Here is a 24,430-nt window from a genome sequence, read left to right on the forward strand (position 1 = left end):
AAGAGAGAAGTTTAGGGAGAGCAGCTCCAGAGAACTAACCTTTAAATACACCTGCATTTCCCTATGCTCCGTGTTCTGTCCTAGCATCACTGCATGGCTGCATCACTGGTGTGCTTTAATCTCGGAAGTCTCTTGTGAAGTGACCTGTGCCAAAATCGTCTGCTTTGTACCTGGACTGCACGCACTGCAGTCTGGCAGGGAGCGGTACCTTTGTACTCTGTTCTCCTGTTTAATACGTGGTTTGTCTCTATTCCCTAGCTAACACAGCTTTCTTCATATTAATACATTCTCCTGAGCGTAAAGCAAACTACTCTTATCTGTTGTTTTACTTTTACCCTGCTCTGACATGTAGCAGAATCCTGAAATAACTCGGCCTTTCCAGAGGCTGGTTTTACTTTGCATCTCTATTAAAAGCTGTAGTAGAGCCAGGGACACACTTTGTGCCCCTCACCCAGCGAACACCGCTAGCAGGGACTCCTGCAATAAATTGTTTTTAAAGGGGATGTTTGTGCTTTGAGGGGAGTCAGTGTGGACACTGATTTTTTTTTTTTTCAGCATGGTAGCAGGGCTGTAGGGCTACAGCTTCCTGACAGTTCTGTCTCTGAAAATAGCAGCTACGACACATTTTTAAAATGGTAAAGCAGAAGGCAGCTTTCTCGAGAGCTGTGCAACACGACTGTGGAATTTGCTGTTCGGGCAAACCACGCCGGCTTTTCCAGCCCCCACGCTGCAGCATAGACAAATAACTGTGTGCTTGGTCCAAGCACTGGATTTGGGCTCTCTGAAACCCTGATGGAGCTTACATGGCCGCTGAGAAAATTCAGCTGGATGCACCCTGACACCTGTCAGACACTTGGGCTGTCTTGTGCTCACTCCAGGATGTCCGGGCTAAAGGTGACAGAGGGACAAAGCCACGGGCTTGGAGGCAAGGTGCTGGCCTGAGCCCTTGGTGTCCTCAGGGCTGAGCTGCTGGCCGGCTCCTGGTGCGATGGGGAAGGTTGGCTCTATGCAGTGGCTCTGGGCATTTCTGCTCTCTGCCCTTTTCCCGTGGAGTGGCCTAGGCTGCGAGATGGGGGTTAGTGCTGGAAACAGCATCATCACTGCACGGAGCTTCGCAGCTCTGTTCCTTCACCTGCTCTGGGGCTTTGGGTTTGTCCCTTTCCCCTGGTATCACGGGGAAATGGCTGTGCCACTGTGCCTGGGGTCCCTCTAAGGAGGTGCCATACAGGGTTGTGCTGCTCCTGGCAGAGCTCTGAGTTTGGAGGAGTATTGAGCTCTTGTGCAGACCCTGGCTTGGGTCAGGGCAAGGAGGGGGAGGTAGTGATAGCAGCTCCTCTCTCTCTCGGCAGCATGTGCCTCTGTTGTTACCTGAAGTTTTATGTGGGAGGAAGGGAGGATTTTGTCTAAGGGACACCTCCTTCGGAGTCTGCCTTCTATCAGTGCCCCCTTCTCCTTCAGTGTTACTGAGCACAAAGATGAACTCTATTTTGGCTGGTCCTTGGCACCATCATGTTCCTAAAGAGAAATGCTCAGCTGGGGACCTGTGGTGCCTCTCTGGCCAGAAAGTGGGCAGCCGTGGTGACAGGAGGGGAACAGTTATGCTGCCACTTGCCTGCACTCCCCTCTGTCTTCCTGGGGCCTTTTCAGTGCAGTAGTTCATGCTTGGAGTGCTTGGTTCCACTGACAGGTGTCAGAAAAGGGGAGATGGGAAATGGCTGGTTGCCTCCCATATCGGGGGCTGGATTTGAGGATGAAGATCCAGGGCTAGATATGGCCATTATGGTGATGGAGAGCACAGAGGTTCTCCCTGATCCTGCAGCAGCATCTGTGGAGCACATGGTGCAGAGCGCTCTTGCCCGGGCACTCCTGTCTCACTCTCTCTTCAGCAGCATGCTCTGTTAAGGGGATGTGTTACATCCAGTGGATGGCTACATGCTGTGAACCGGCCAAATATCCACAGAGAGGCAATTTAATTGTTACCTGTTCCTCTTTCCCAGCTGAAAGCTGACTGCAGTCATGATAAAGATAAAAAAAAAAAAAAAAACAAAATGTTTCTTTCTTGAAATATTTAACCGTCTTGGATTGAAATGAAGGAAGAAAAGAGCCAGGTCTTGGGGTTAATGGAACATGCTCTTAATTGATATTTATCTAGAACAGCACAGTTTATAGTCCTCTCCCTCTCCTGGCTGCACAGATAGTTTCTTTGCTCAGCAGTTGCCACCCATATTGCTAAAACTGCCAAATAAATACATTTCCTTCATTCACCAAAACAGAACTGTTTGCAAAGGTCAAGCAGTATGGGACTGCTGCAAGTGAACCCAGGCTGCAAAGAGCCAGTCCACGTCTTCCAGAAAACTGAAACACAGTAGAAATTAGCAAAACTACACAACAATTTTGGCTCCCAGGGACCAGCTCAGGGCTGGGAAGCACAGGGTGGCTGCTGAAGGGTGCTGCTCCCCAGGGCCTTGGGAGCTGCTGGGCTGCAGGAGATGCAGGGAGCACACATCAGCAGGCAAGGGGCTTGGACCGTCCACCTGCTCCCAAACCGGTCCTTCCCTGGCACAGCTCCAGTAACCATATCTGGGACTGAATTGCTGGCTGCCTGCGTCCTCCACCTCAGTTATCGATCTGCAGCCAGTCGTGCCAGCATTCTCTGGTGACCAGCATCACACTTTTGTGGGGACTTTGTGTGATGGTGGCTAACAGGGCTGGCAGAGCGTGCAGTGTGACTACCAGTGCTCTGCTGGCTCTTTATAGTTTGGCTTTACACTCTTCAGTACAGAGTTTGCCTACTGGCTAGCGCACAGCATCATTATTTTAAAAATTATAAACATTAGTTTTGGTTTTTATTTAATTTCCTCCTGTGCCACTCCTACTTTCTCTGCTTCCTTAAACATTTCTTCTACTATTTTTCTTTCTGTTTCATCAAAAAAACCAACTCTACTTGCTATGAAATAAATTTTAGTTTTTAGAGCTAGAGCCCGATAGCAGCTCCTGAATGATTAGAAACCACCAGGTGAGGTTTGAGAGCTCCTGAGCCCTCAGGCCGTGCCTCCTGGGCAGCTGGAGAAGCAGGAGCTGTGTTTGGAGAGCTGTTGGAGAGGCAGATTTTCTGTTTTCACTCCATCTGGACTGTGTCATCCTGAGCACATGCATCCCTGGGGAGGGAGTTCGCTGTTTACGGCTCTCTCCAGAGACAGCAAGGGGGCAGCTGGTGAACCTGCGTGTCTTGCTGGAGTCCTCGGGGCCACCCGACATCGGGGACAAGGTGTTTGTAGTGAGATGTGAACCATGAAACACCATCCTTATTTAAAACAGAGCTTAAGATGGAATGAAGCGGGTGGTGGCTTTCTCACACGGCAACTGTTTTTATTAGCTTGAAGGAAACCTCTGGCTCAGATGGAAAATTAAAATAATTCTGTAGGTTTAAAAAAGGTGTATTTTCACACAGCAAACGGAAAGAGCTTTGAGTCACGTGGTGGGTTTTGGCCGTTTTTAGCATGACCTTGCTCTTTGAAGTTGTTTCAAACCAGAGTGGCACAAGCAGCACATTTTCTTTATGCATTTGGGTGTTGTGTAATATTTGTCAAAATTTTGTAACATCATAATTTTGGGTTAAAAAAAATGCTTGCAAACTGCTAGGGAAAGGTTTAGGCTGCATTAGTGCAATAAGCAAAAAAAAATTATTATAATAGAACCTGACTGATTCAAGCTTTAATTTTTCCACATCACAAGCTCATTACCTATTAAATAATGAAGTCTCACACCTCTCATTCCTTTGGAAAAATGTTGAGGGAATGCATGGAGAAGACTAGCAAAAGGGAATGTTACTGCCTGGTGTTATTGAATGCTTGTAGAGTGCCACTGGGACCCAAATTTTATCCTGAGCTGCCATCCAGTGATTACCCAAGGCTTTTCTGTGGGCTGGTAAAGGTAGAACCAGCTACCTTCCCAAGTCTGGCAGCATTTTAAGTGATTAATTCCTGCTCAGCACTTGTTGATAGCATGTTCTGTCTATTTTCTGTATTAAAGAATTTACTTTTCTAGGTGTGCAGAGCAGGTTGGCAGAATGATGTAGTCATTTCCGTAGAGTGTTTTGTTTGTGTGAGGGACTTCTCAGTGCTTCTGTAGTATTTCAGGCCTGTTGGATTGATGAGGGGAAGCGGAGAGATTTAGCATCTGAGAATAGCACAAATCACAGCGCTGTGGCGGGTGTGAACAGCAGGGATGGCGTCTGCTCTGCTCATGCGAGGGCTATTAGTGATCTGGTGCCTGGCGAGGGGCACTTCGAGTCGAGGGGAGCTGGGAACGGTGTCGTGGAGCCCTTCAACAAACTTGGGGTGCAGAAGTGTGATAATGTCACCAAGTCACGGTCTCCTAGAAGCAAGGCTGAAGGGACCCCCAAAGCTGACTAGTCCAACCACAGCCCTGCACTGACACCAGACAGATGTTTTTTAACTTGTTTTTTACATCCTCCCATTGAGGAAATTCTAGGCAGAAAGAATTTGCTAATATCCACACCAAATCTTTGTAGGAAACCAGGAAGAAATCTGTTTAACTGACAGTGAAGAAGTTTTATGTTGTGCATTGGGGTGCACAGAACAAAACACAATCTTTCTAAATGTACAAGCAGCAAAGCGCTGCTAGAAGATTTCCCAGGATTTCTGACCCATCAAACAACTCCTTAGGATGCTTCTTGGATGACACGTGCTCCTGTAGGAAACCCTGTCCCCCTCCATCCCTCTGTAGGGTGAGAGATGCTGCAAGCGTGGGGAGAGGCCAGAGCTGGTTTTCCGTTTCTCCCTCCTGCCAGCTCCAGGCAGCAAAGCCCAGCAAGTGGCATCATCCTTTGAGCCTGCCTTCTCTCACCTCCTTGGGGATAGTGTAGCTGTGACCCCTTCTTTGCTGCTGTGAGCTTTGGGCTTAGTCATCCCTCAACGCAAAAGCTCTGCAGGGCGGGGGTACCCATTTGCTAAATCTTTGTGCAGCAATAGAGCTCCCAGCTAGGGTAAGATGTGGATTTTAGTCCCAATGTTTCTCCTTTGTGGGCGCCCACTTGGGAGCTGGCACAGCCCGCGGGGGCCAGGGAGGAGCCCCTGTGAAGGGGCACACGGTCAGTTGGTTGATGGAGTCACATTTGTGCCCAAATGAAACGTGCTCTGTGATTGTGGGCTCACACATAATATTTATGCTATCCTCTGTTTCACTCTGAGTGAATATGCTGTAATTTTGGCTAATTACACAATATGTCAGGAATAATTGCAGGGTGTTCCTCAAAATAAATAATATATCTTGCATGTTTGCTATCCATACTTATGAGCATGCTTTAACCTTCAGTAGCCAAGGCATTGACTGTGCTGGAAAATGATAGCTTGGGAGCTTTAGCTATGACTTCTTTACCATTAAATTTCTCATTTTTAATATTCACTTACATGAAAAAGCTCACCTTGCATAAATTCTGGAACAGCCCTACATCTCTCCTTTAAGCTTTCCATTCCTGTCAGGCTTTGGTTTTCTCCTCATCAGAGCTCAAGTCAATGCGGGTGTAGAAGATTGCTTGTTAAAGGGAAATGTTTTGAAATTTTGACTGCTGGTAAAACACACTGGATCAACAGAGCAACACAAACTGTGTCCTGGGGGGCAGCAAAGACAAACCCAGGAGTGTAGCTGTATGAAGAATTGTTTTTTTTTTTTTTTTGGTTCTCTGGTCAAATAAAATAAGTTTTTGGAGAGAAGGAGATTCAGATCCAATGCAATATATCAGTCAACTTAAAATGAAACTTCAGCTTTCATCTCCAGCTCTTTTAACATCTTTCTTTTTTCCATTAAATTTCCAAACAAAACATTGCCTCAAAAGAGAAAATAAAAACTTCTACACTTTTCAGATGTCCTTTTTTTTTCCCCCAATAATGAGATGGAGTTTGTGTACAGCTTCAGCTGCTCTTACTCTGAATTTTTTAACAAAATGTTGTGTTAGACAATTTCACCCAGAGGTGGTCAGCAATTCTGTGCCAGGATAACTGGTGGCAGTTAGGCCATCAGTCCTCTTCCACTTCCTAACCCATTGCTTTCACCTGTGACAGTCTTTGGGGACCTCTTTTGGCTCTGCACTGCTGGAGATGGCTGTCTTGTCCTTGGCTTGTGTGCAAGGACTGCTCGGAATGAGTAGCTCATGTATCGTGTATATTTATCATTTGGCCTTTACCTTCTAGGAGATCCCATCCAAGACATTGGATGTCTTTGTCCTTGAGCATTGGACCCTAGGTGGCTGTCACAGGGGATCAGGAGCTTGAGAAGCAAGTGAGCTGCAGGGTGACTTCTCTAAGTTCTAACATCCACAGGCTTGTAGGAAAAAGAAGTTCTGGGGAGATATATAGCAGTGGCTCCATGTTACATTCCTGATTTTCAATGCTTTATATGACTCCTTTCTCTGCCCCTTACCTCAAACTTGTATTAATATCCACATAAACTGATTCCCTGGATATGGGAGAGCCTGCATGAATGCCGGTGCTATGCAACCACATCCTTTCCACCTACTTTACAAGTGAGAAATAGACTTCCCTGGAGGGACTCATCTTTGTAAGAGCAAAGCAGACATGGTGCAGAGCTTTGCACGTCTGCTCCTTAGTAGAGGGGTGCAGGCAGGCTGCTGTGCTCAGTGCTGGAGGGCTAATTACTATTCCTCCTTGCAGGCATCAGCACAGGAAAGGAAGTCACTTTTCTGGATGCTCTTTTTGCCTACAAGGTGCCATTCTGCTCTAGTGACTCACTGTCGGTGACAGGAGGCGATTGCTTTGATGGGTGCTGTCATCAGCTTGAGCCCATCATCCCTCTGAGTTAGGGAAATGTCGTTTTCAGAAGCTTGTCCTTCAAATGCAGAGGCCATCCCTGTCAGCACAGCCTGTTATTTCGTGTAATGCATCCTGGAAACACCAGTTGTCTCTCTGTAGTTATTAGCGCTGGGTGGAGATTCACACTTGAGATGAGTAAATACACGAGTGTGCCATGCAGCCCTATTGTCCCGGCATCATTTTCTTCTCAAAATAAAATCTCTGTAATTGGAGGGTTACACTAACCCTGTAATTATGTTGAACTGGAGCTGGGCATGGCCTTCATTCTGCATCATCGGGAAAGGAGTCGGGACCGACTGTTTGGTGCCCCTAGAGTCACAGACCTGGGGAATAAATTTCTTAGCATCAGTCAGTCAGTGTGTTTACATCTCTCCATCCTACTTACAGGCTGGGTGACGTGCCTGTGTGTTAAGCTGAATGGCTGTACCTAATTTGAAGCGGTTCATGGCAGCTTTGCAAGGTGGGGCTGGATGCGCAGCTCTGGTACGGAGCCTCTCCTGATGCTTGGGCAGCTGCTGTGGCCCACTGTGATGTGACATCTGTGTAGGCAGCCTGAGGAGGTGTTCAAATGCCACCAACACTGCTCAGCTCTGCAGTTCATTTGCCCTCTCCCTGCCTATTCCTTGGGATGCTACAGGCTGCATTGCCCACTTCATCCAGGCCAGCTGCTTGTAGGCTTCCTTGAGGCAGAGTATGTCCTTCTGAACTGAACAATTTTGCTGAGTTTAGCCACAGAAGCCATGGAAAACATTTTGTGGGGCTGGGAAACGTCCTCCTTGCCTCTGCCTGTGTGCTTTTCTGTACTCAATGACTCCCATGGGAGCTGAAAATGCTCAGCACTTTGCAGCAGGATTTCCTGTCTCTGCACCTGAGTGACAGAATGGCAGTGTCCTCCAGGGTCCCCATGTGTGGCTCGGGAGGCTTCGACCTGCTTTGTGCCTGACTCACTGCACGTGCAGTCACAGACACCCATGTCTGGTGAAGGCTCGTGCTCTGCCGTGGTCACAGCTTGGAAGAGTTGGGGAAGGCATTTGGCCGGGGTAAACGCACCCCTGGTCTTCAAGGGCAGCAGCTGCTGGTGCAGCTGCAACTGCTGTTATTCCTGTGCTTCCCAATTTGATTGGATTCAGTGTGAATTGTCGTAGTGAGTTGAGGTAATACCAACAGAGGTGCATTTGGTTGGAAACAGCCACTTACTTCATCTGAACTCCAAACACCCTGGAGAACTTAGCAGTTCCTGGATGGGAAAAAAAACCCAACCTTTTTCTCCCTCAGCTTTTAGTCTTCTCATTCTCCCCGAGTTCTGTGCTGATGCCTGTCACCATAGTAATCTGCGTGGAGCTCACTGATGCATTTTTGTGCCAAGGTGATACAAGCCTTCATTAATACTGTACTTGTGAAGGAAGGATTTCAGTGCCCTTCTCTGTCTGCGTGTGTTTGCAGTATTTGGCTTATTGAGTATTCTGGAACCCATCCATTTAAGGGGAGAGGAACCGCGGTTTCTGTGGTGGGACTTTAAATGTGGGGTTAATTTAAGTAAATTAGGAGCAGTTTACGCTCTGACTTGAATGCTGGTTTTGGTGCGTTAAGGATTTGAGTGCTGGTTGGGTGAGTCATAAATCAACCTCCCATTATGACAGCTGCAGCCTGAATGGGGGAAAATAAGAATAATGGAATGTGTAAATTCCGGGCTAAAATGTTTAATTGCAATAAACAAATGTTTAAAGAACATTTAGGTGAAATATGCTCCTGAGATGTATTACAGGTCCCATGTTTGCAGTCAGATCCTCATCAAAGCTGTCGCACAGGCACAGAAGAGAGTCAGCGGTATGCCCAGCCGTGGCTCAGATCGGGGCTGGAGATGCTGTCTCCCTTTGCCAGACGGATGCCCTTAGCAGGTACCAGGAGGGCTGTTTCGGGAGCCTGCCACTGGCGTCTCTGACAGCCCTGCTGTGCCAAGGCCAGGCAGAGGCATTGAGTGAGAGCGTGTCCTGCTGCAGAAAAAGAAAGCAAACAAGCAGGCAAGTGTCCTGCCGAAATTACACTGTAGGTACCTTCCTTGTACCTTGTTGCAGGTTCCTGAATATAAAATGGCTGCTTGCCGTCTGAGCTAGCAGAGTCCTCTGTTGTTTGACAGCTTCTTGCGTGGAGAACAGTAACCCCAAGAGCTTCAGAGTTTATGCCATAACCAGTGCAGAGTACTGCTGGCACCCAGCACAGTAACTTCTGGAGTGGATTTAAAAGCAGTTCTGCACCAGCAACCTCAGGCAGAGGCCTGCCTGCCTGCCAACCAGAGCGTCGCTATGAGTTGCAATAATCCTCGGAGCCAGTGGTTCAAATCCCTGGAAGGTGGCTGAGCCCTTCGTCTTTTCAAGAGATCATTGAAAAGCAGCCCCTCTGAGATCCCTACCACTAACACGGAGAGTTCAGGTTAAGGTGACTTCTGTGAGTTAGGGTCTTGTTGAGTCCCTTGAGACTTCCCAGCCCAAGGCAAGACGAGGTCTGACTTGCTGCCACCTCAGGTAATCACAGAATGGTTTGGGTTGGAAGGGACCTTTAAAGCCCATCCAGTCCAGCCCCCTGCAAGGAGCAGGGACATCTCCAACCAGATCAGGTTGCTCAGAGCCCCGTTCAACCTGACCTTGAACGTTGCCAGGGATGGGGTATCCATCGTCTCTCTGGGCAAGCTGTTCCAGTGTTCTGCCACCCTTATTGTAATTTTTTTTTTCCTTATATCAAGTCTAAGTATACCTCCCTCTATTTTAAAACATTGGTGGAATGAGAGGTGTTCTGTGGATTGCGAGAAATGAAGCTGTGGCAGGCTGCCTTCCACGATGAAGTCTCAGCTGGAAATCAGCGTTGTGCCCTATTCCTTGGTCCTGCAGAGCGCAGGGTTTGGATTGGATTGAGCCACCTCACAGTGCTTGATGGAGTACAGGGTTCCTCACTGTGAGGTTTGTGCTGCTGCTTTAGTTCTGGGAGTAAGCAAGAGTTAGTGCACTCCGTAAGGCTTTGCTAAATGCGGTGCTGGAGCATAACTTCATAGCTCCTCTCTGCATTAAGGGCAGTTATCCTGCTTGTGCGTTCTCCATTTTGCAGTGACTTCCCTCTTCACCTTAAATAGCAGAACTAAAAGAAAAGGTCATTGAAGAGCCAGTGATATTTCTGATAAGAAGCATTTCTGCCAGTGTCCCTGCTGCAGCTCTTGCTCTTTTCCCCACAGCATGCAGCTAGTAACTCCAGCAGTGCCTGCGATGTGGGGAGGAGGGATGTGACCCTAGGGGGTAGCTGATGTGGGTATGATTCCCTGGCCTTCTGCAGGCACATCCCTGGAGATACAACAAAGCATGTGGGAGCAGCTTGCACCTATGATGTCCTTGGCAAGCCCCAGGAGAGTGAGAATAGCTGTGCAGTAAGGCAGGAAGCACAGCAGCTGATGATGAACTGAGATGACTTTAAGGCTCAGCAGCAGGACAGCTGAAATGAATAATGGCAGCATCACATTACCATTTGAGTAGAGACAAGGAGATTAGCAATCAGATCATGACTTAGTTAGCCTCAGCTGTGTCAAAGGGCTCAGAAAGTTAAAAGCAGGGCAGACAGAGATGGTAAGTTTCGTCTGTGGAAAGGGGAGCAGGCAGGATGTTGTTCAGGGGATATGCAGTGAGTTGGTTGCTGGATAACTGCTCTAAGAAGGGTCATCAGCTGAGAACTGTGCTTCACCCTAAAGAAAGCCCCCAGCCTGGCAGATGCTGCAGACCAGGAACAGAGCCATGGCTTAGCTCCTGCTACTCTCACTGGTCTGTTCTGCATTGTGACTGTTCCCATTGGGGATGCTTTGTGAGGGTGATCTTCTGCATCTTCTTTGGAGCACTGCATTTGAAGAATTTGAGGTCACTGCATCAGTGTAAGGAGAGGATCTGCTGAGCTTTCTTCAGTGCCCCTCAGCCCTGAACACCTGTCTATGAGCATCCAGAACAGGATTTTTAAAGTAGGCATCCTAAAGCATAACAGTATTACTTATAAAATAAGGGTAAAAATATCGCTTTTGCATATTGTATGGGAATCCTAATAGCATGGAGTCTGCACTGGGAATATACACTGCGTGGGAATCTCTTGTGTTTAGTTGGTACTTTGGGATCAAGGCAGCCATAACTTCTTTCTTAAATCCATTCTGAAGTACTTGACTTTGTGTTTAGGGAGGTGCTAAGTTGGTGCTGAAGTGTTGTCCACATTAGTTCAATTTCTTCAGGGACAGCAAAATACAAGAGTGTATGGAGGAGCCTGAGTGGGAGGAATAGGTTTATCCCAAGTGTGTTACGCAGGATTGCTCCTTTAAAAGGAAGAGGATCCGAGTCCCCTTTACTGTACAATAATAAGGTTAGAGAGGTTTGAGTTTGATTCCTGGTGAATTCTGCGAATTACAGGAAGAGTTAGTGGCAGGTTTTGTGCTTATTATGGTTTGTTTCTTTCTCTTACTGATTATAGCCAGGAACAGGATCATTGAGGGAGCTTTAGACAAATAAAAATATAAAGGGTGTGGGTTTTTATTCTACTTTTCCTCCCTCAGGGCTCCAATGAGCACTGGGAGTACTGCCTTCTGGGAAGGGTTGTTATCTTCCTTTTATTTTATTGCTAAACTGTGAAAAGTTCTCAGTCTATTTCATTGTCTTTCTGTCTTCTGTTCTGACTTATTTGGATGTCCCACCATCCTTAATTGACAAAGAGATGTGCTGGTTTTGAGAGCTTTCTGTAAACTGAGTTTTTCAGCATGATTGCTACAACATAAGGGATATCAGTGCTGGAAGACTGTGATAAAATTGCTCTGTAGATGGGAAGAAATGATGCTAAAATACACGATATGACAAAAGTAGGGAATCTCTTAAAAAGTCATATGCAGAGTTTTGCCTTTGGGCCAGCAGGAAAAATCCTGTCCTGTGATTGTACAGTTTCCTTTTCAGGTAATAACTCTGTAGTGAGCTTTGGGGAGGAAGATAGGTGGATCCTTGTTCCTTGTTAAAAGCTGCCTTCGCCTAAAATTCCATCTTGAGACCTCCCAGCAACATTGTTTGCTGTATGAATGACAAATCCCAATATCTCACTTTATGCCCAGACGTGACACAGGAGGTTCCCTGATAGGAAGCAGCTCTTCTGCCAGTTGTCAGCAGCATAGTTGATAGCGTTTGAGCTGGTTCCTTTGCAATCAGTGGAGAGATGCAGATGGTTTTGGGACCCTGTGAACCTGGCCTGATCTATCTGTTGAGTTTTGGGATGCAAAGAGAGCCCAGTTCAGGTGAAGAGACAGCTGTACTTGGTGAAGACACATCACCCATTGCCCAGACAACTCCCTAAACCTCCTGGGCTGTGCTCCATGTTAAAGGAGATAATTTGGTGCTGGTTGCGCATCTCTCTATGCTGCTTTTGTATTTAGTTCAGATGGGCATCCTGAGGTGCAGCTGCTTACCAGAGCTTCTTTCCTCCAGAAGAGACCCAAGGAAATGCAGAAACCAGGGAAGGAGAGATCTTTATGTGTCTCCAAAGTGCTTTCTGACCATTTGGTGTCTGGAAAAGGCATTCAGCACTGCTTCCTAAATGTCTGTGGAGCAGGGATGCTCCTGCAGAAGAGGATCTGTGCAGCGCAGAGACAGGAACACTGCTGCTGTCGAGTTGTGTTAGGGCCAGGAGGAACATGGTGGTTTTGTGTATGGCTTAGAGATCTCTGCTTCACTACCCTTGAGTTTTCCTTTGAGTTTGGGCATGAGCCTCAAACTTCAGCAAAACCAGGTCAAGTCAGGAAAAAAAAAGCACATATAAGATTTCTCTTCCAACCTGTTCTTAAGCAGGCATTGATTCAGAAAAGCTTGGGATTAAGAAGAAGACAGTTGTTAAAGCTTGAATCAGATCTGACCCTGTGATTATGTCAGGTCAGTAACAAAAAGGGATGCTGAGGCTTTACCCTGACTTTTACTGTAGTGACACTTTGCCTTTTGGTGCAACAGTATTTGCATCTGTAGCATGGATGCGGGAGGACCTCAGGGGATCTTAGGTGCTCTTTGGCTAAACTCTAACAATGACACAAAGCTACTAATGATGAGTAGATTTGCTCTATATTTCACTCAGTAGGCTATTTAGAAAAAAATGGGAGAGGTTTTCATGTCCTTCCAAAATACTTTGCAAGACTGAAGTATAGTTTGCACCCTGAAGAAGAAGAAAAGGGCCTTTTATCCTGTAGCCAAATTGTCTTCCTAAGAAAGGGGAAAAGGTCAGGGTTGTTTTTCATCTCCACTTAATTCCACTTCTCTTATCCTTGAGGAGCTTTTAAGACAAGATCTCCCCCCTTCCCCACCACACAGAAAGCCTCAGGCTGCAGGAGCATCTTCTAAATCTCTCCTACTGGGAGCTCTTCCATTTTGTGCAAAGTACTTAAACATTAAAATTTAACCAGAGAGTGAAAATGAGGCTAAGACTCATTCAGGGACTCAAACGTGGGTCTCGTATCAGAGAGTGCCTATTAGTGCCTTTACTATTGTGGTATTAGATAAAAGGGAGGAAGAGGACAGGCTCGAGGAGCGTGGTGCAGTCATCTGTGCCTAAGAACACAGCTTTTCATTTCCTCTAGCTTTGATGTGCTTGTTAGAAAAGCCGTTAAATCAAGTTTTTGCGTTCAACAAAATTGACATTTCATTTTGGTAAGAAGAAAGCGAAACACTTAGCTCAATCCACGTCTCAGTTTGACATATATTGGTTTGACTGACATTAGCTCTTAGTAGATGGCTGGTACAATTATACTTATTTACTGTCCTGGAGTTGTCTTTCTAGGAGAAAGCCCACCTGCAGTGTACAACACTTTGGTTGCTGTGGAATCACTTTTTTTAAGGCAGCATAGAAACCAGCTGATACTGATTTATTCAGTGGGTTTTGTAGCTACAGAATAGTACCTGACTCTCCCTTGGCTGGCAGAGGGGTTACCGAAGCAGAGATCCTTTGCCCCTGCAGCCTGTGTTCATCCGAGGTCTGCGCTTGCTGTGGGGGGGTGTCTGCCTGCGCAGAAGCCCGGGCTGGGATTGCCATCCTCGGATGGAAGTTGTACAGCGTGATGCGAAATCGTTAGAGACGGGGGCTCCTAATGGAAACACTTCAACGCACAACGTGACCAGAGTTATATAAGGACTATGGCTTATTAAACAGCCTCACTAGAGGCATGAAAGATGGGAGGCTGACGAGATTTTGGTATGCTACACTGGATTTTTTCCTGTCTACTGAGCCAGCAATAACTAGGTCTTATTTATTTACTTTTGGTGGGCGGTAACATAAAACTACAAACTCCTGTCACACAGGGAAGATCTCTGCAGTCCAGCTAGTGTGTCTGTTCACATGTAGCCGGCTAGCTTGCTTTCCCGAAGCAATGCCTGTGACAAATCGTAAGACTCATGATTAAAATTGAATTTATTTTTCCTTAATTTGTGTTTGATCAGGTGGACGGCAGGGAGACAGGCAGTAACACTGCAGACCTTTGTCATGTGAAGTTCAAATTGTTTCTGCTTTTTTTCATGTTTTCCTTGTCCTCTTCAGCACCGGTATAAAGTATTGCAGAGGCAATAGTGGAGCTCCTAGCCAGCCCATGACTGGCTCATGCTGTACAGGGGCTGGGAAAGGACTCTGCTAAAGGCAAAGAGTGATTCTCATCTAACAGAGTATGTGGCACGTGTTTTGAGAGGGAAGAACATGCAGCATTTTAAAACAGAGGCGTTTTAAGGTGCCCATAAATGCTTCAGAGGTCATTTTTGGAGGTGTCTTGCATCTGTTCCTTTCAGGATTTTGCTCCGAGTCCCACACAGTTAGATTCATGCAGCCTGATTCAGCGCTCGGTTACTTTGATTTTACACCACTATAATACCATTGATTTAAATAGATTTTCATTGGCATAAAACTGGAACTGCATGATAGTGAATCAACCACAGAGAAAGCAAGGTAGTTGCCTTCATTGGCAGAATAGGAAACAATAAGCAAATTCTTTGCAGCACTGCTAGCAAATATTCTTCTGAACGAGCAGCATATTCAGAATACGTACGCTATCTAAATACTTTCATTTGGTAGGTAACTTTCAGCAAAGCGATGTTCCAGAAATCTGTTACTTTCTGCTGCACCAATTATGCATTGCATTTTACCTGCTCATCTGATCTCAGTTTTATTTGCCTGTACATCTATGTATATATGAATATTTTACAACCATGCTTGAAAGGAATCACAGAAAGCTGTCTTATCTGCCAAGCACTTCTACATTTACTCAGGGCTTAATGGGGGCCAAGCAGATTGGGTTTCTTGCTACTTGCTGCATGTTTCGTGTGTCTAACAATAATTATTATTTTTTTGCAGAACCCCAGCTGAAAGGAATTGTGACAAGGTTATTCAGCCAGCAGGAATACTTCCTGCAGATGCACCCAGATGGTACAATTGATGGGACCAAGGACGAAAACAGCGACTACAGTAAGAAAAATTAGCCTGTTTTGCAACCCAATTACAATCAAATGTATCACCTAGTGGGTCTCATTTGTGCAGCTTTATTTTTGAAAAGAGTGAATTAGGAAGAAGCCAGCTGTTTTTCTGCACATTTTTCCATCTATCCTTCCCCTTTAAATCTTGCCTGTATAATATCATATGTTTCCTCTCCGATATACTTCCCTCCTGCCCTGATTCTCTAGCTGCCATCTGGGTGGGGTGGAGAATAAAACCCATGATTTGAATTGCTGCCAGAAGAGAAAGGAGATTATATTTATACACATGCCACGTGGGTAAAGGATATGGGAAATTCTCTCTCCAAGGAGAAGAGGAAAAAATTGTTTTCACTATTTTATCCTGAAAAATTCAGTAAGGATCAGGAATTTCCAGGCTGGAGAAAACCAACTGTTCAGTAAAGTCCTAGTGCTTTCATGCTAGTGTCAAGGCTGAGGGTATCAAATGACCTTTCCAAAGGAGGTCATCTTCCAAAACCCTGTTCCAAGGGCTTAGTTAGGTTCATGCTGCCCAACAAAGAACAGCAAAGTGCAACAGGTTTGAAAATGATGCTCCTGTGCAGGAGCCATGTTGGTTTAAACAAATGCGAAGCAGTAGCCAAACTACTTTCGCAAAAGTGGTTTTGTCAATACCAAAGCTCCTCAAAAGGTTAAGAAAGGTGCAGTATATTTTCTACAGCATCTCTTAGTTTCATAGGCCTCAGATTGATGCTTCTGGGAGGGCAGTAATAAGCTCAGATCCCTGGTGCCACAAGCTGCATCAACAGAGTAGGACTCTGGTCTTGATTTGGGTCATCCTGTGTTGATTTGAAACTCCCTGTACCACTGCTGAAGAGACATATCTAGCCTGTCCAGCACGAAAGATGTCTTCCCAGTCATTACTAGAGTTGATCAGAAATTGATCTGTGTAGTAAGATTGATAGAAGCAGACTTAACGTACTTTGGGAAAGGAGGAACCTACTTAATTTGGGACAAATCTTGTTCTAACTCAAAACAGCTCTAGTTGGATTGAAGGCATTGTTCCTTCAGGAAGGCAGAGCCTGGGCTGCAGGTGAGACGTGTCTGCAGTGGTGCAGCGCGTGTAGCAGGACAGGAATGTTGTCCTGTGAAGGTGTGCTTGGACAAGGGTGCAAGGTGGCTGCTGCTCCACATCCGTGGTGCTTGCCCCGTTCCCAGGAAAGTGGCAAGATGCCGGGGTGGTAGCTGCTGTGCTGTAGCCAGCTCAGGGCTGGGGTCTGTGTGTGGAGCAGTGCACAAGAGAGGAGCTTTGAGAAGATGACAACTAAAATTGTGGGAGGCTGGCAAAGACCTTGTGAAATGATCCAAGAGGCCGCATTCACCAGAAACTTGGCCTGCAGCAGATGCATGTATCAGGTTTTAGTCCCTTTTTTCATGTCCTAATATTGAACAAATGAAACACCACAAGTTACAATGACACAACTTCTAATTTACGTTGGAGCAGGAGAACCTGTGGGCCTTCCTATACACACATTTATTCCATGAGACCAAACAGGTCTCTTCCTACAAGAAGAGTCTGGCCTTGTGACTTTCTCGGGCAGACACCGACGTATGTGATGAGTTCAGTGGGGTTTAGTGGGCGAGTAATGACCCAGTGTTGGGTTGTATTAGCTGCTTTTCCTTAAAGAAGACGTAGAGTGTTCTCAATCTGCAGAAAATCCCACTGGAGGCCTATTTGTCAATGACATGGGAAGAACTGCTAGAGATGACAGGGATTCATTACCCTCATCTATCAGTGAGGACCGAACAACAAAGTAATGGGCTTAACTGGAAGCAGAGATGAATTTAAGTAAACAGCCGAGGAGAACAAAATGTGAAAGCCGTTCTGCAATATTTCAAGCTAGCAGGGGAAATGAGGGAAGCTGCCTTTGGCTACGCCTCGATGGGTACAGGGGAACCTCCTGAGTCCCCGTGACTGAGGTTGGGCCCTAATCACCCAAAGAGCTCTTATTTATGTGTCCCATTAGAAATGTTAGAGATCAGTTTGGCAAGGTGCTGAGTACTTGTGAGCCACTTCCACCCTGTCATCTTAATTGGAAATAGATAGGCTGAAGGGCACTTCTAGAGCGTAAATTTATCTGGTGAGATGACAGTCCTGTCTTGGCAGCTTGGTGGGACAGGAGGCATCTAGCTGAATTGTGCCAAACCACTTGCTCAAAGTCATGGGCTGCATTGGAAATTTAAGTGAAGTTTTTGAGAAAAGATTGAGGCCAAAGAATTCCCCATCCCATCATCTCAGGGGAAATCAAAAGAGGAAAAAATCCAACCTGATAACATTTGACTTCTGAAAATGAAATGAAGACTGTGCTTTATTCAGTTCTGTTTAACTTTTTACCACATGCTCTCCTTTATAAATCTTCAGTTTGAGTCAACATTTTATATTATATGAATATTCCAGTTACAGCTTCAAAACAAAATCACATTTTTCACTTTGGAAATGCCAAAATAAAGCACACTGACTGTTTTTCTTTCCTTTTCTGTTCCTCCAAACATCTCAATTTTTGACCAGAAAAAAAGTCAAAACTCACTTATCTAAGTGAATAGCTTACAGATTTACTTCCCTGGTATTTTCTCCAGAAGATTCCTGACCAGACAGTCAAAGTGTGTGCAGTATTTCTGTGTAAGGACAAAACTCACCAAAGACTAGATAGAGAATATTTGCTGTCCCTGGAGAAGGGTTGGTTAAGTTGCATCCACTGGCAGAGAAGGGCAATCCTGATGGCCGCAGCAGGATCCTTCCCACCCTGGATGACCCTCTATTCTCCATGCAGAAATCATCTTAGCACAGTAAAATAGAAGGCGAACACTGTGTTCTATAATTCTCTCTGTGTTCTGTAGGCACACACTGGTTATTCAAATTGGCATTATGAAAAGAAGCTTAATTTTCATGCGATACATTAGGTTGGTTTACTCTGGCAAAGTAAACATTTAAAATGAGACACGACATGTCCCTCAGATATGTCTGATGCAATTAAAAGTTCTAATAAAAATCCAGTTATTTATATAAGAGGAACTGCTAATATTTATGCAATTTTAAAATTAATTATCTTGCGCCCATTTTATGTGTGTTCTTGAGAGGCTGATGGCGTTTATTTTCCACCTCCTCACTTAAAGAAAAAGAAAAAAAAAACCAGAAGCCAAGTTCTAATGGCATTTGAGTGGGCAGCCAGCCAGCTTCCCGCGAAAGAGCGCTTGGGACATCTGTTCCTTAGACAGTGCAGTTAAAGGCATGCCATCTTAATGTAAGCAAGATGACAGATTCTCTGCCTACTTGCATTTGGATATATGAAGAATTTTCTTCTAATCAGAGCACAGTTTCAGACCCTTGTGTATGTTCTTAGTAATGTTACATATGAACCTGAATCTGGGGCAGTATCTTTGCCTTTCATCTCTGGTGATCTCTAGTGGTCTTTCAGGGCTGGCTGTTGCAGTCAGTGCTTGCATCGTTATTTCTCTTTCCTGGGCTGAGCAGGGTAATGCCCCTTCTTTGTGAGAGCAACTGGACTTCTTCATTTGCCAGCATAGTCCTGCTGAAGGTCTGAAAAGCCTCAGCAAATGGACAGTCAGCTGTACTGGCCAGGTGGAAACAGCCTATCATACCTAGGATATTGTTTGGGGCTTTCCAGCCAGAAAGACAAAAAGATTAAGAGTGGGGAAACGTCTGGAGGTCTCCAGTTCAACATCCTACTTGGAGCTGAGTTATCTTCAGCTGCACAGAGCCTTCTCTAGTTGTTTCAAATGTCTCCAGCAGTGAGCTGTTCCTCAGCTTCATAACCTCTCTGGTTCCAGTGCTGGATTATTCTCATTGTAGAGAATTTTCTCTATATTCAGACATAATTTCTTTCTGAGGATTTTGTCTAATGCCTCTTGTCTTTTCATAGTGTTCCTCTGAGAAGAGTCTGTTTCTGGCAGCGTTAGCTTTCCGTTCTTTGAGCTAAGCAAACCCAGTTCCCTCAGTTTTTTTTTTTCTCATGTGGTGCACCACAGCCTCTTGATCATCTTAGCAGCCCTCCTTGCTCCCCTCAGTATCTTAAACTTCCCCATCTCATGGTGCACTGAAGCTGCTGTTGCCTATTGCATCCTCTGTTAGTTCTTCCTTATTCATGTGCAGCACAAATGTCTTGCTCCAGAACAAATCACCTGGTATAAATTAGCTTAGCTTCTCTGACTTACTGCCGTTTAACTCAGACGAGCATATGGACCACATCTTATATACGGGATGTCCTGCCTTACCCTTCCATTTCTGTAAGTTAGCCAAGTCCCATAGCCAAGGATGTGTTCAGATTTTAAAAACATGTTATGCAGCTGATAAACTGCCATAACTTAGCAGTGAACAACATACTCATAGCCAAAGTGTTTAGGACTGGAGCGTGCTAAAAGTAGTGTCATCAATAAGCAGGGTCAGGTGTAAATCTACTGGTGGTTGAAAATGGTAAAATGTAATGAAGGAAAATAGGTAGAAATATCCAATGGCTTATTTTTTTCCCCTCTTCTGCCTATGAAGTAAAAGACCATGTCTGTTCCATGCAGTTGCAGATGGCATAGAAAATACACCATTTGCAGTAGAGAGAGAGAGTTTTAAAGGCATTTGTTCAATTTTCTTTTTTTCATATCAGCACACCCTGCGTCCAGTCCTACTCTACCACAGCTAGTCCTTGTCCTCATCTCTATATCTTTTGTTTCATGTTAACTAGAATTTTTTTCCCAACAAAAAAAATGAGACATCTTGCTTTTGAGGTTGGTTGAGGGTTGCCCCCCCCTTTTTTTTTTTTTTTTTTTTTTTTTTTTTTTTAAATTCTTACAATAACGCTTATAAGCTTTTAAATCTGTTCTAAAACAAGATGAAATATTTGTTTGGAAGCATGATAACAAAAGGCTTCAACTTCAAAGATATTTCTAGATCTGAGTGCAGAAACAGCTCTGAGAATTAACACAGTCTTTATTGACCAAAACCTTTTTTTTTTTTTTTAGAGGAAGACATTTGTTTCCTAAAATTTCCTTGGCTATCCGTTACTTATGTCAGCTACTTGCCTGCCCGCTTGCTCCCCTTCTCTGCAATGCATTGCAGGAGATGCTCTACCATACCTAAAAGCCATGACGGTGTGTGTTGACCATGGTCTGCAGCAGGGTCCGAGGGAGCTTGGGAACTGGCAGTGGTCTTGCTACTCTAGCACAGAGCACCACAGGATTGTTCCTGTTCTCCCTTAGCATGTACAGGCAGAAAGAGAGATTTGGAGAGGTGTGCATGCTTCCAAGTGGAACTTCTCACCCACTAATTCTGCGTATTATCACCTCGCTGCCTAATGAATGCTTTGAATGGTCTGTCACAAGTTTTCTATGCAAGACAAATTGGCTGTAGGGAGTGAATGATGATGCCCATTTTGTTTCATTATTAGCAGTAATATGCTCCATTTTTCAGTGGGGGGAAATTAGGGAAGGGGAATTACTTATAAATAGACTTGTTAATTGCAGAGGGTTTTAGACCTTCATGGTAGTGAGAAAGTGATAGAAATATAAGCTTGCCTTGGTTAGTGAGCTTTTGAACAGAAGAACTGAGCTATTATGGAGCTCTTTAATGCTGACTAGCTACACCAAGGTGTGTTTTTCTCATCTGGAGACAGTATCAGAGTAGTGCCATCCTTGACTCCAGTTGTTCACAGCCCAGTACCCAGCTGGACTTCATTTGCCATATACATCTGTTGACGTCCTCCCACAAAATCACGTAAATATAGGCACTGACTTTGGTAAGACTTCAGAACTCACTTAGATATTTTATTGAATATGGTGATTAAAGGCATGACAAGGGGTTGAGAGTATGTTTCTTTTCACTAGACTCGAGTGCCTCCCTTTTAGGCAGCTCACGCTCTGGAGTCATCCAGTCTTTCTTGGGAACTAAGTGGGAAAAAAAGGCCATTCATTTGCAAACGGGATTCATGAATCCCCTTTTGGAGACAACCCTGAAACCAGCTTAGCCAGGGCACCTGTTGGGTATCTTGAGCAATGTGACGTTCTGTCTCCTGTGTTTTTTTCTAGCTTTACTTCTGAAAAGGTATCTGCCTCTGACTTTTAATCAAATCCACTAAGAGTTTAGATCGGATGTAACCAGTTCCCCACGACATTTCATGCACCTTTTGGGCTATGCTTTCTCTTAGAAACTGTACGACTCCTGGGGCTTTGTTTCAGACTTTGTAGTCTGAACCACTGGCTGCAAGGAAAGAATCAAGACACAGTTTCAGTTCCTTTCTTCCCCCTGCTCCCCCTTCTCTCTGTGTTGGCTATAAATGTGTTTTTTTTCTTTGGAAAGGAATTGAAACACACTTCTGTCTCCGCTCAGCAATAATTCACGGGCTGTACACAAGGGAAGTTCTTGGGAAGCATCTTGTGGTTGAGTTAAATCCACGCATTACCTGGCTCATGCACATCTAAAAAGTCTCCTCAAGGCGAAGAGTTGATGTTGAGCTGACTCTATTCCATCCCATTAGCCTGGCCTGAGGAGCTGTAGCATTTTGAATAGGCGATTTCAGGAAAACCTTCCTTATCCTTCAGGGCTAATGTTATATCAACAGCAGTCCATCTCCCAAGGAGTGAGAAGCTGGGAGATGGTACACTGAGAAGGACTGTTTCTCCTACAACTGTTATGTGAAGACCCCTTTGCTCTCAGTGTGATGTGTCAGGCATAAAAGTTTGTAAATGATCTATAAAATAAATCACTTAGAGGATGATGTCTTTAACAATCAGCTGGAAAATTGGAATGCTTCACTGTGTGCTCTGTCACTCAGTCACTCCTGTGAACTTTGCCCATTAACGGGTCTCCCCTGGGCTAATTTGAACACCCCAAAGCTCTTGAGAAGTTTGAAGCAGGCTTTTGCAAATAAGTGAGTGTGTTAGAAAGCCATGAGAAATGCTTGATGAATGTGGAAGGGGGAGTCTGACCTCATGACTAGGGAATCAGAAAAAAATATTATTTTTTTTCAGAGCAGTTGCGTGGGAAGAGCCCTTGAGTGAAGTATATCCATTGTGTCTGCACCCACGTTTCTGCCCGACCCTGTGCCCATCTTTCCATATCCTGAGCTCCCTGGGATAAGGTCTAGTTGGCTCTTTGTAAGCTGAAGCACAAGGGGTCCTGCAACATCTGGATACTCTTGTCCTATAAATCTCAGTGGAAACAAAGCCATGCTAATGCCTCAGCGCTCAGTCTATCAATGGTGACAGTCCTCTTTGAGCCTATTCAGTTAGAAATATAGCAAAAGCCTGGTAGTACATTTGTGTGTATGCTCATGGGAAAGATCTTTCAATGAGATACAGGCTCCGCTTGGAATCAAACAATAAAGTAATTAATTGTGGGGAAGTGGTTGCAATGTTTTAATCAATAAGATTGCAGTAGAATTGAGCATTGAAAGGTCTTGTCCTCTTTCATCCTATCTAGTGCCGCTTCTGAATGCAGAGCAGTGCTCTGGTCCTGGAGTCAAGCAGCGTCTCTTCTGGAGTTTCTTCATTCTCTTAACAGCAGGGATCACAGGGGCAGAGACAGTCAAGTTAATTTGCATCCTTCTAGCCGTGGTCATTGTCTGTATACTCTTCTAGCATATGGCAAATGTAAGAAAGTGTGACTAGGCTCAAATCTGTTTCAGAGTGAACTAAACTAAGTTGTGTTGTTGCGTTTGCCACAGGCAAAGACATGTACATGTGCAATTACCACAGCTCAGCTGGCCCACAGAAAGCCGTTGAGATGCGCTAGCTCAACTGCACGTATGAGCCCTTGGCATTGCAAAGGCAGTGATCAGACAGACTGACGGGTGTGTTAAGGCTTCTGGGAAGCAGCCAAATTCAGTACTCTTTAAAATTTGCTTTCAACCTTGGCCCCACAGCTGCAGACCTTTCCTGTAGCTGGAAGCAGGACTTTTGATTCTAGTTCAGTATCTCTTGTAAGAGTCAGGAGTGGGGTGGGCTGGCCCTGGGGCAAAAAGCATCAGGGTGATGTCTCCATAACCTTTGCTTTTATTTTTCTTCCACAGCCCTTTTCAATCTAATTCCTGTGGGTCTTCGCGTGGTGGCAATCCAAGGGGTGAAGGCAGGTCTGTACGTTGCCATGAATGCTGAGGGATACCTCTACAGCTCAGTAAGTACTTTGCACTGTTGGGGTCCTGGAGTGGTTTGGTTTTGTAGGTGGAGGGGGGGAAGACTGAATTGGGACTTGCAGCTTTTTTTTTTTTTTAAATGATCACATATCAGCAAACCTTGAAAAGCAGGAATGGGAGGAGCTGCTGCAAGGCCATGCAACATTCACTTTAAAGTGTCTCCACGGAGATTTGTGGCAATATTTCCTGACCTGTGAAGATACGCTTTGTGTTCCTTTGAGTAGTCACTTAATGTAGGTCACATTGTAGAGGAGGTTTTGTGGTTGGCTGGTTGTATTCTGGTTTCACATTTGTGAAATGGCATGGACTGGATAGAACTGCTTCTGAAGTGCGCCTGGATAATTCGTCATAGGTGATGCCCCAATGGGTCATACTCTGCTTTTGACTGCAGTTTAAATCCACAGTAATACCCTAACTTCATTAAAATGTTTCTGGACTATTCTGTTGGCAGAATTTCCCTGTATTTGTGTGGTCTTTTTAATGCACATAAAAGATAAGTGAGGCATTTTTTACTGACTAATTCCCCTATAACTTTCTTAGATGGCATGAAAGGGCATGAGGTTATTCATAAGATTCTCATTTGAAGTAAGTAATTGATTTTCACAGTGAATAATTGATTCAGTGATTTATTAAATACGGCAGCCCTTTGCCAGAATTTTTTATGCTTCAAATAACTTTGCTCTAGTTCTACATAGTAAAAAGTGATAGTTAATAATACACTTCTCATTTCTGTAGTTATGATATCTTTAAAGTGTATAGTTGAGATTCTAATCTCATCTGCCTTTGTGTAAATTTACAGTGCAGTGATTCTGCTCCTATCTAGGCATTTACTTTGCTTTAAAACCATACCTGAGAATGGAGATAGGACCACTGAAAGGACAACAGTTTGAGTTGTTCCTACACAACTTTT

The 24,430-nt window shown here is 44.9% G+C and overlaps 1 protein-coding gene across 2 annotated transcripts in view; it reads left to right on the forward strand.

The window, feature by feature from the left end:
- The window catches only part of FGF12 (fibroblast growth factor 12), a 228,899-nt gene that overhangs the window by 132,751 nt on the left and 71,718 nt on the right, over nucleotides 1–24,430 (forward strand). For both annotated transcript variants that reach the window (XM_086754965.1, XM_086754964.1), the window contains 2 exons: nucleotides 15,228–15,338; nucleotides 23,398–23,501. In XM_086754965.1, coding sequence (XP_086611091.1) covers nucleotides 15,228–15,338; nucleotides 23,398–23,501 — 215 coding nt within the window. The remainder of the gene's footprint in view (nucleotides 1–15,227; nucleotides 15,339–23,397; nucleotides 23,502–24,430) is intronic.

The sequence above is a fragment of the Chlamydotis macqueenii genome, chromosome 9 (assembly GCF_036417535.1).
Source record: "Chlamydotis macqueenii isolate bChlMac1 chromosome 9, bChlMac1.mat, whole genome shotgun sequence".
In the NCBI taxonomy this organism is placed as follows: domain Eukaryota; kingdom Metazoa; phylum Chordata; class Aves; order Otidiformes; family Otididae; genus Chlamydotis; species Chlamydotis macqueenii.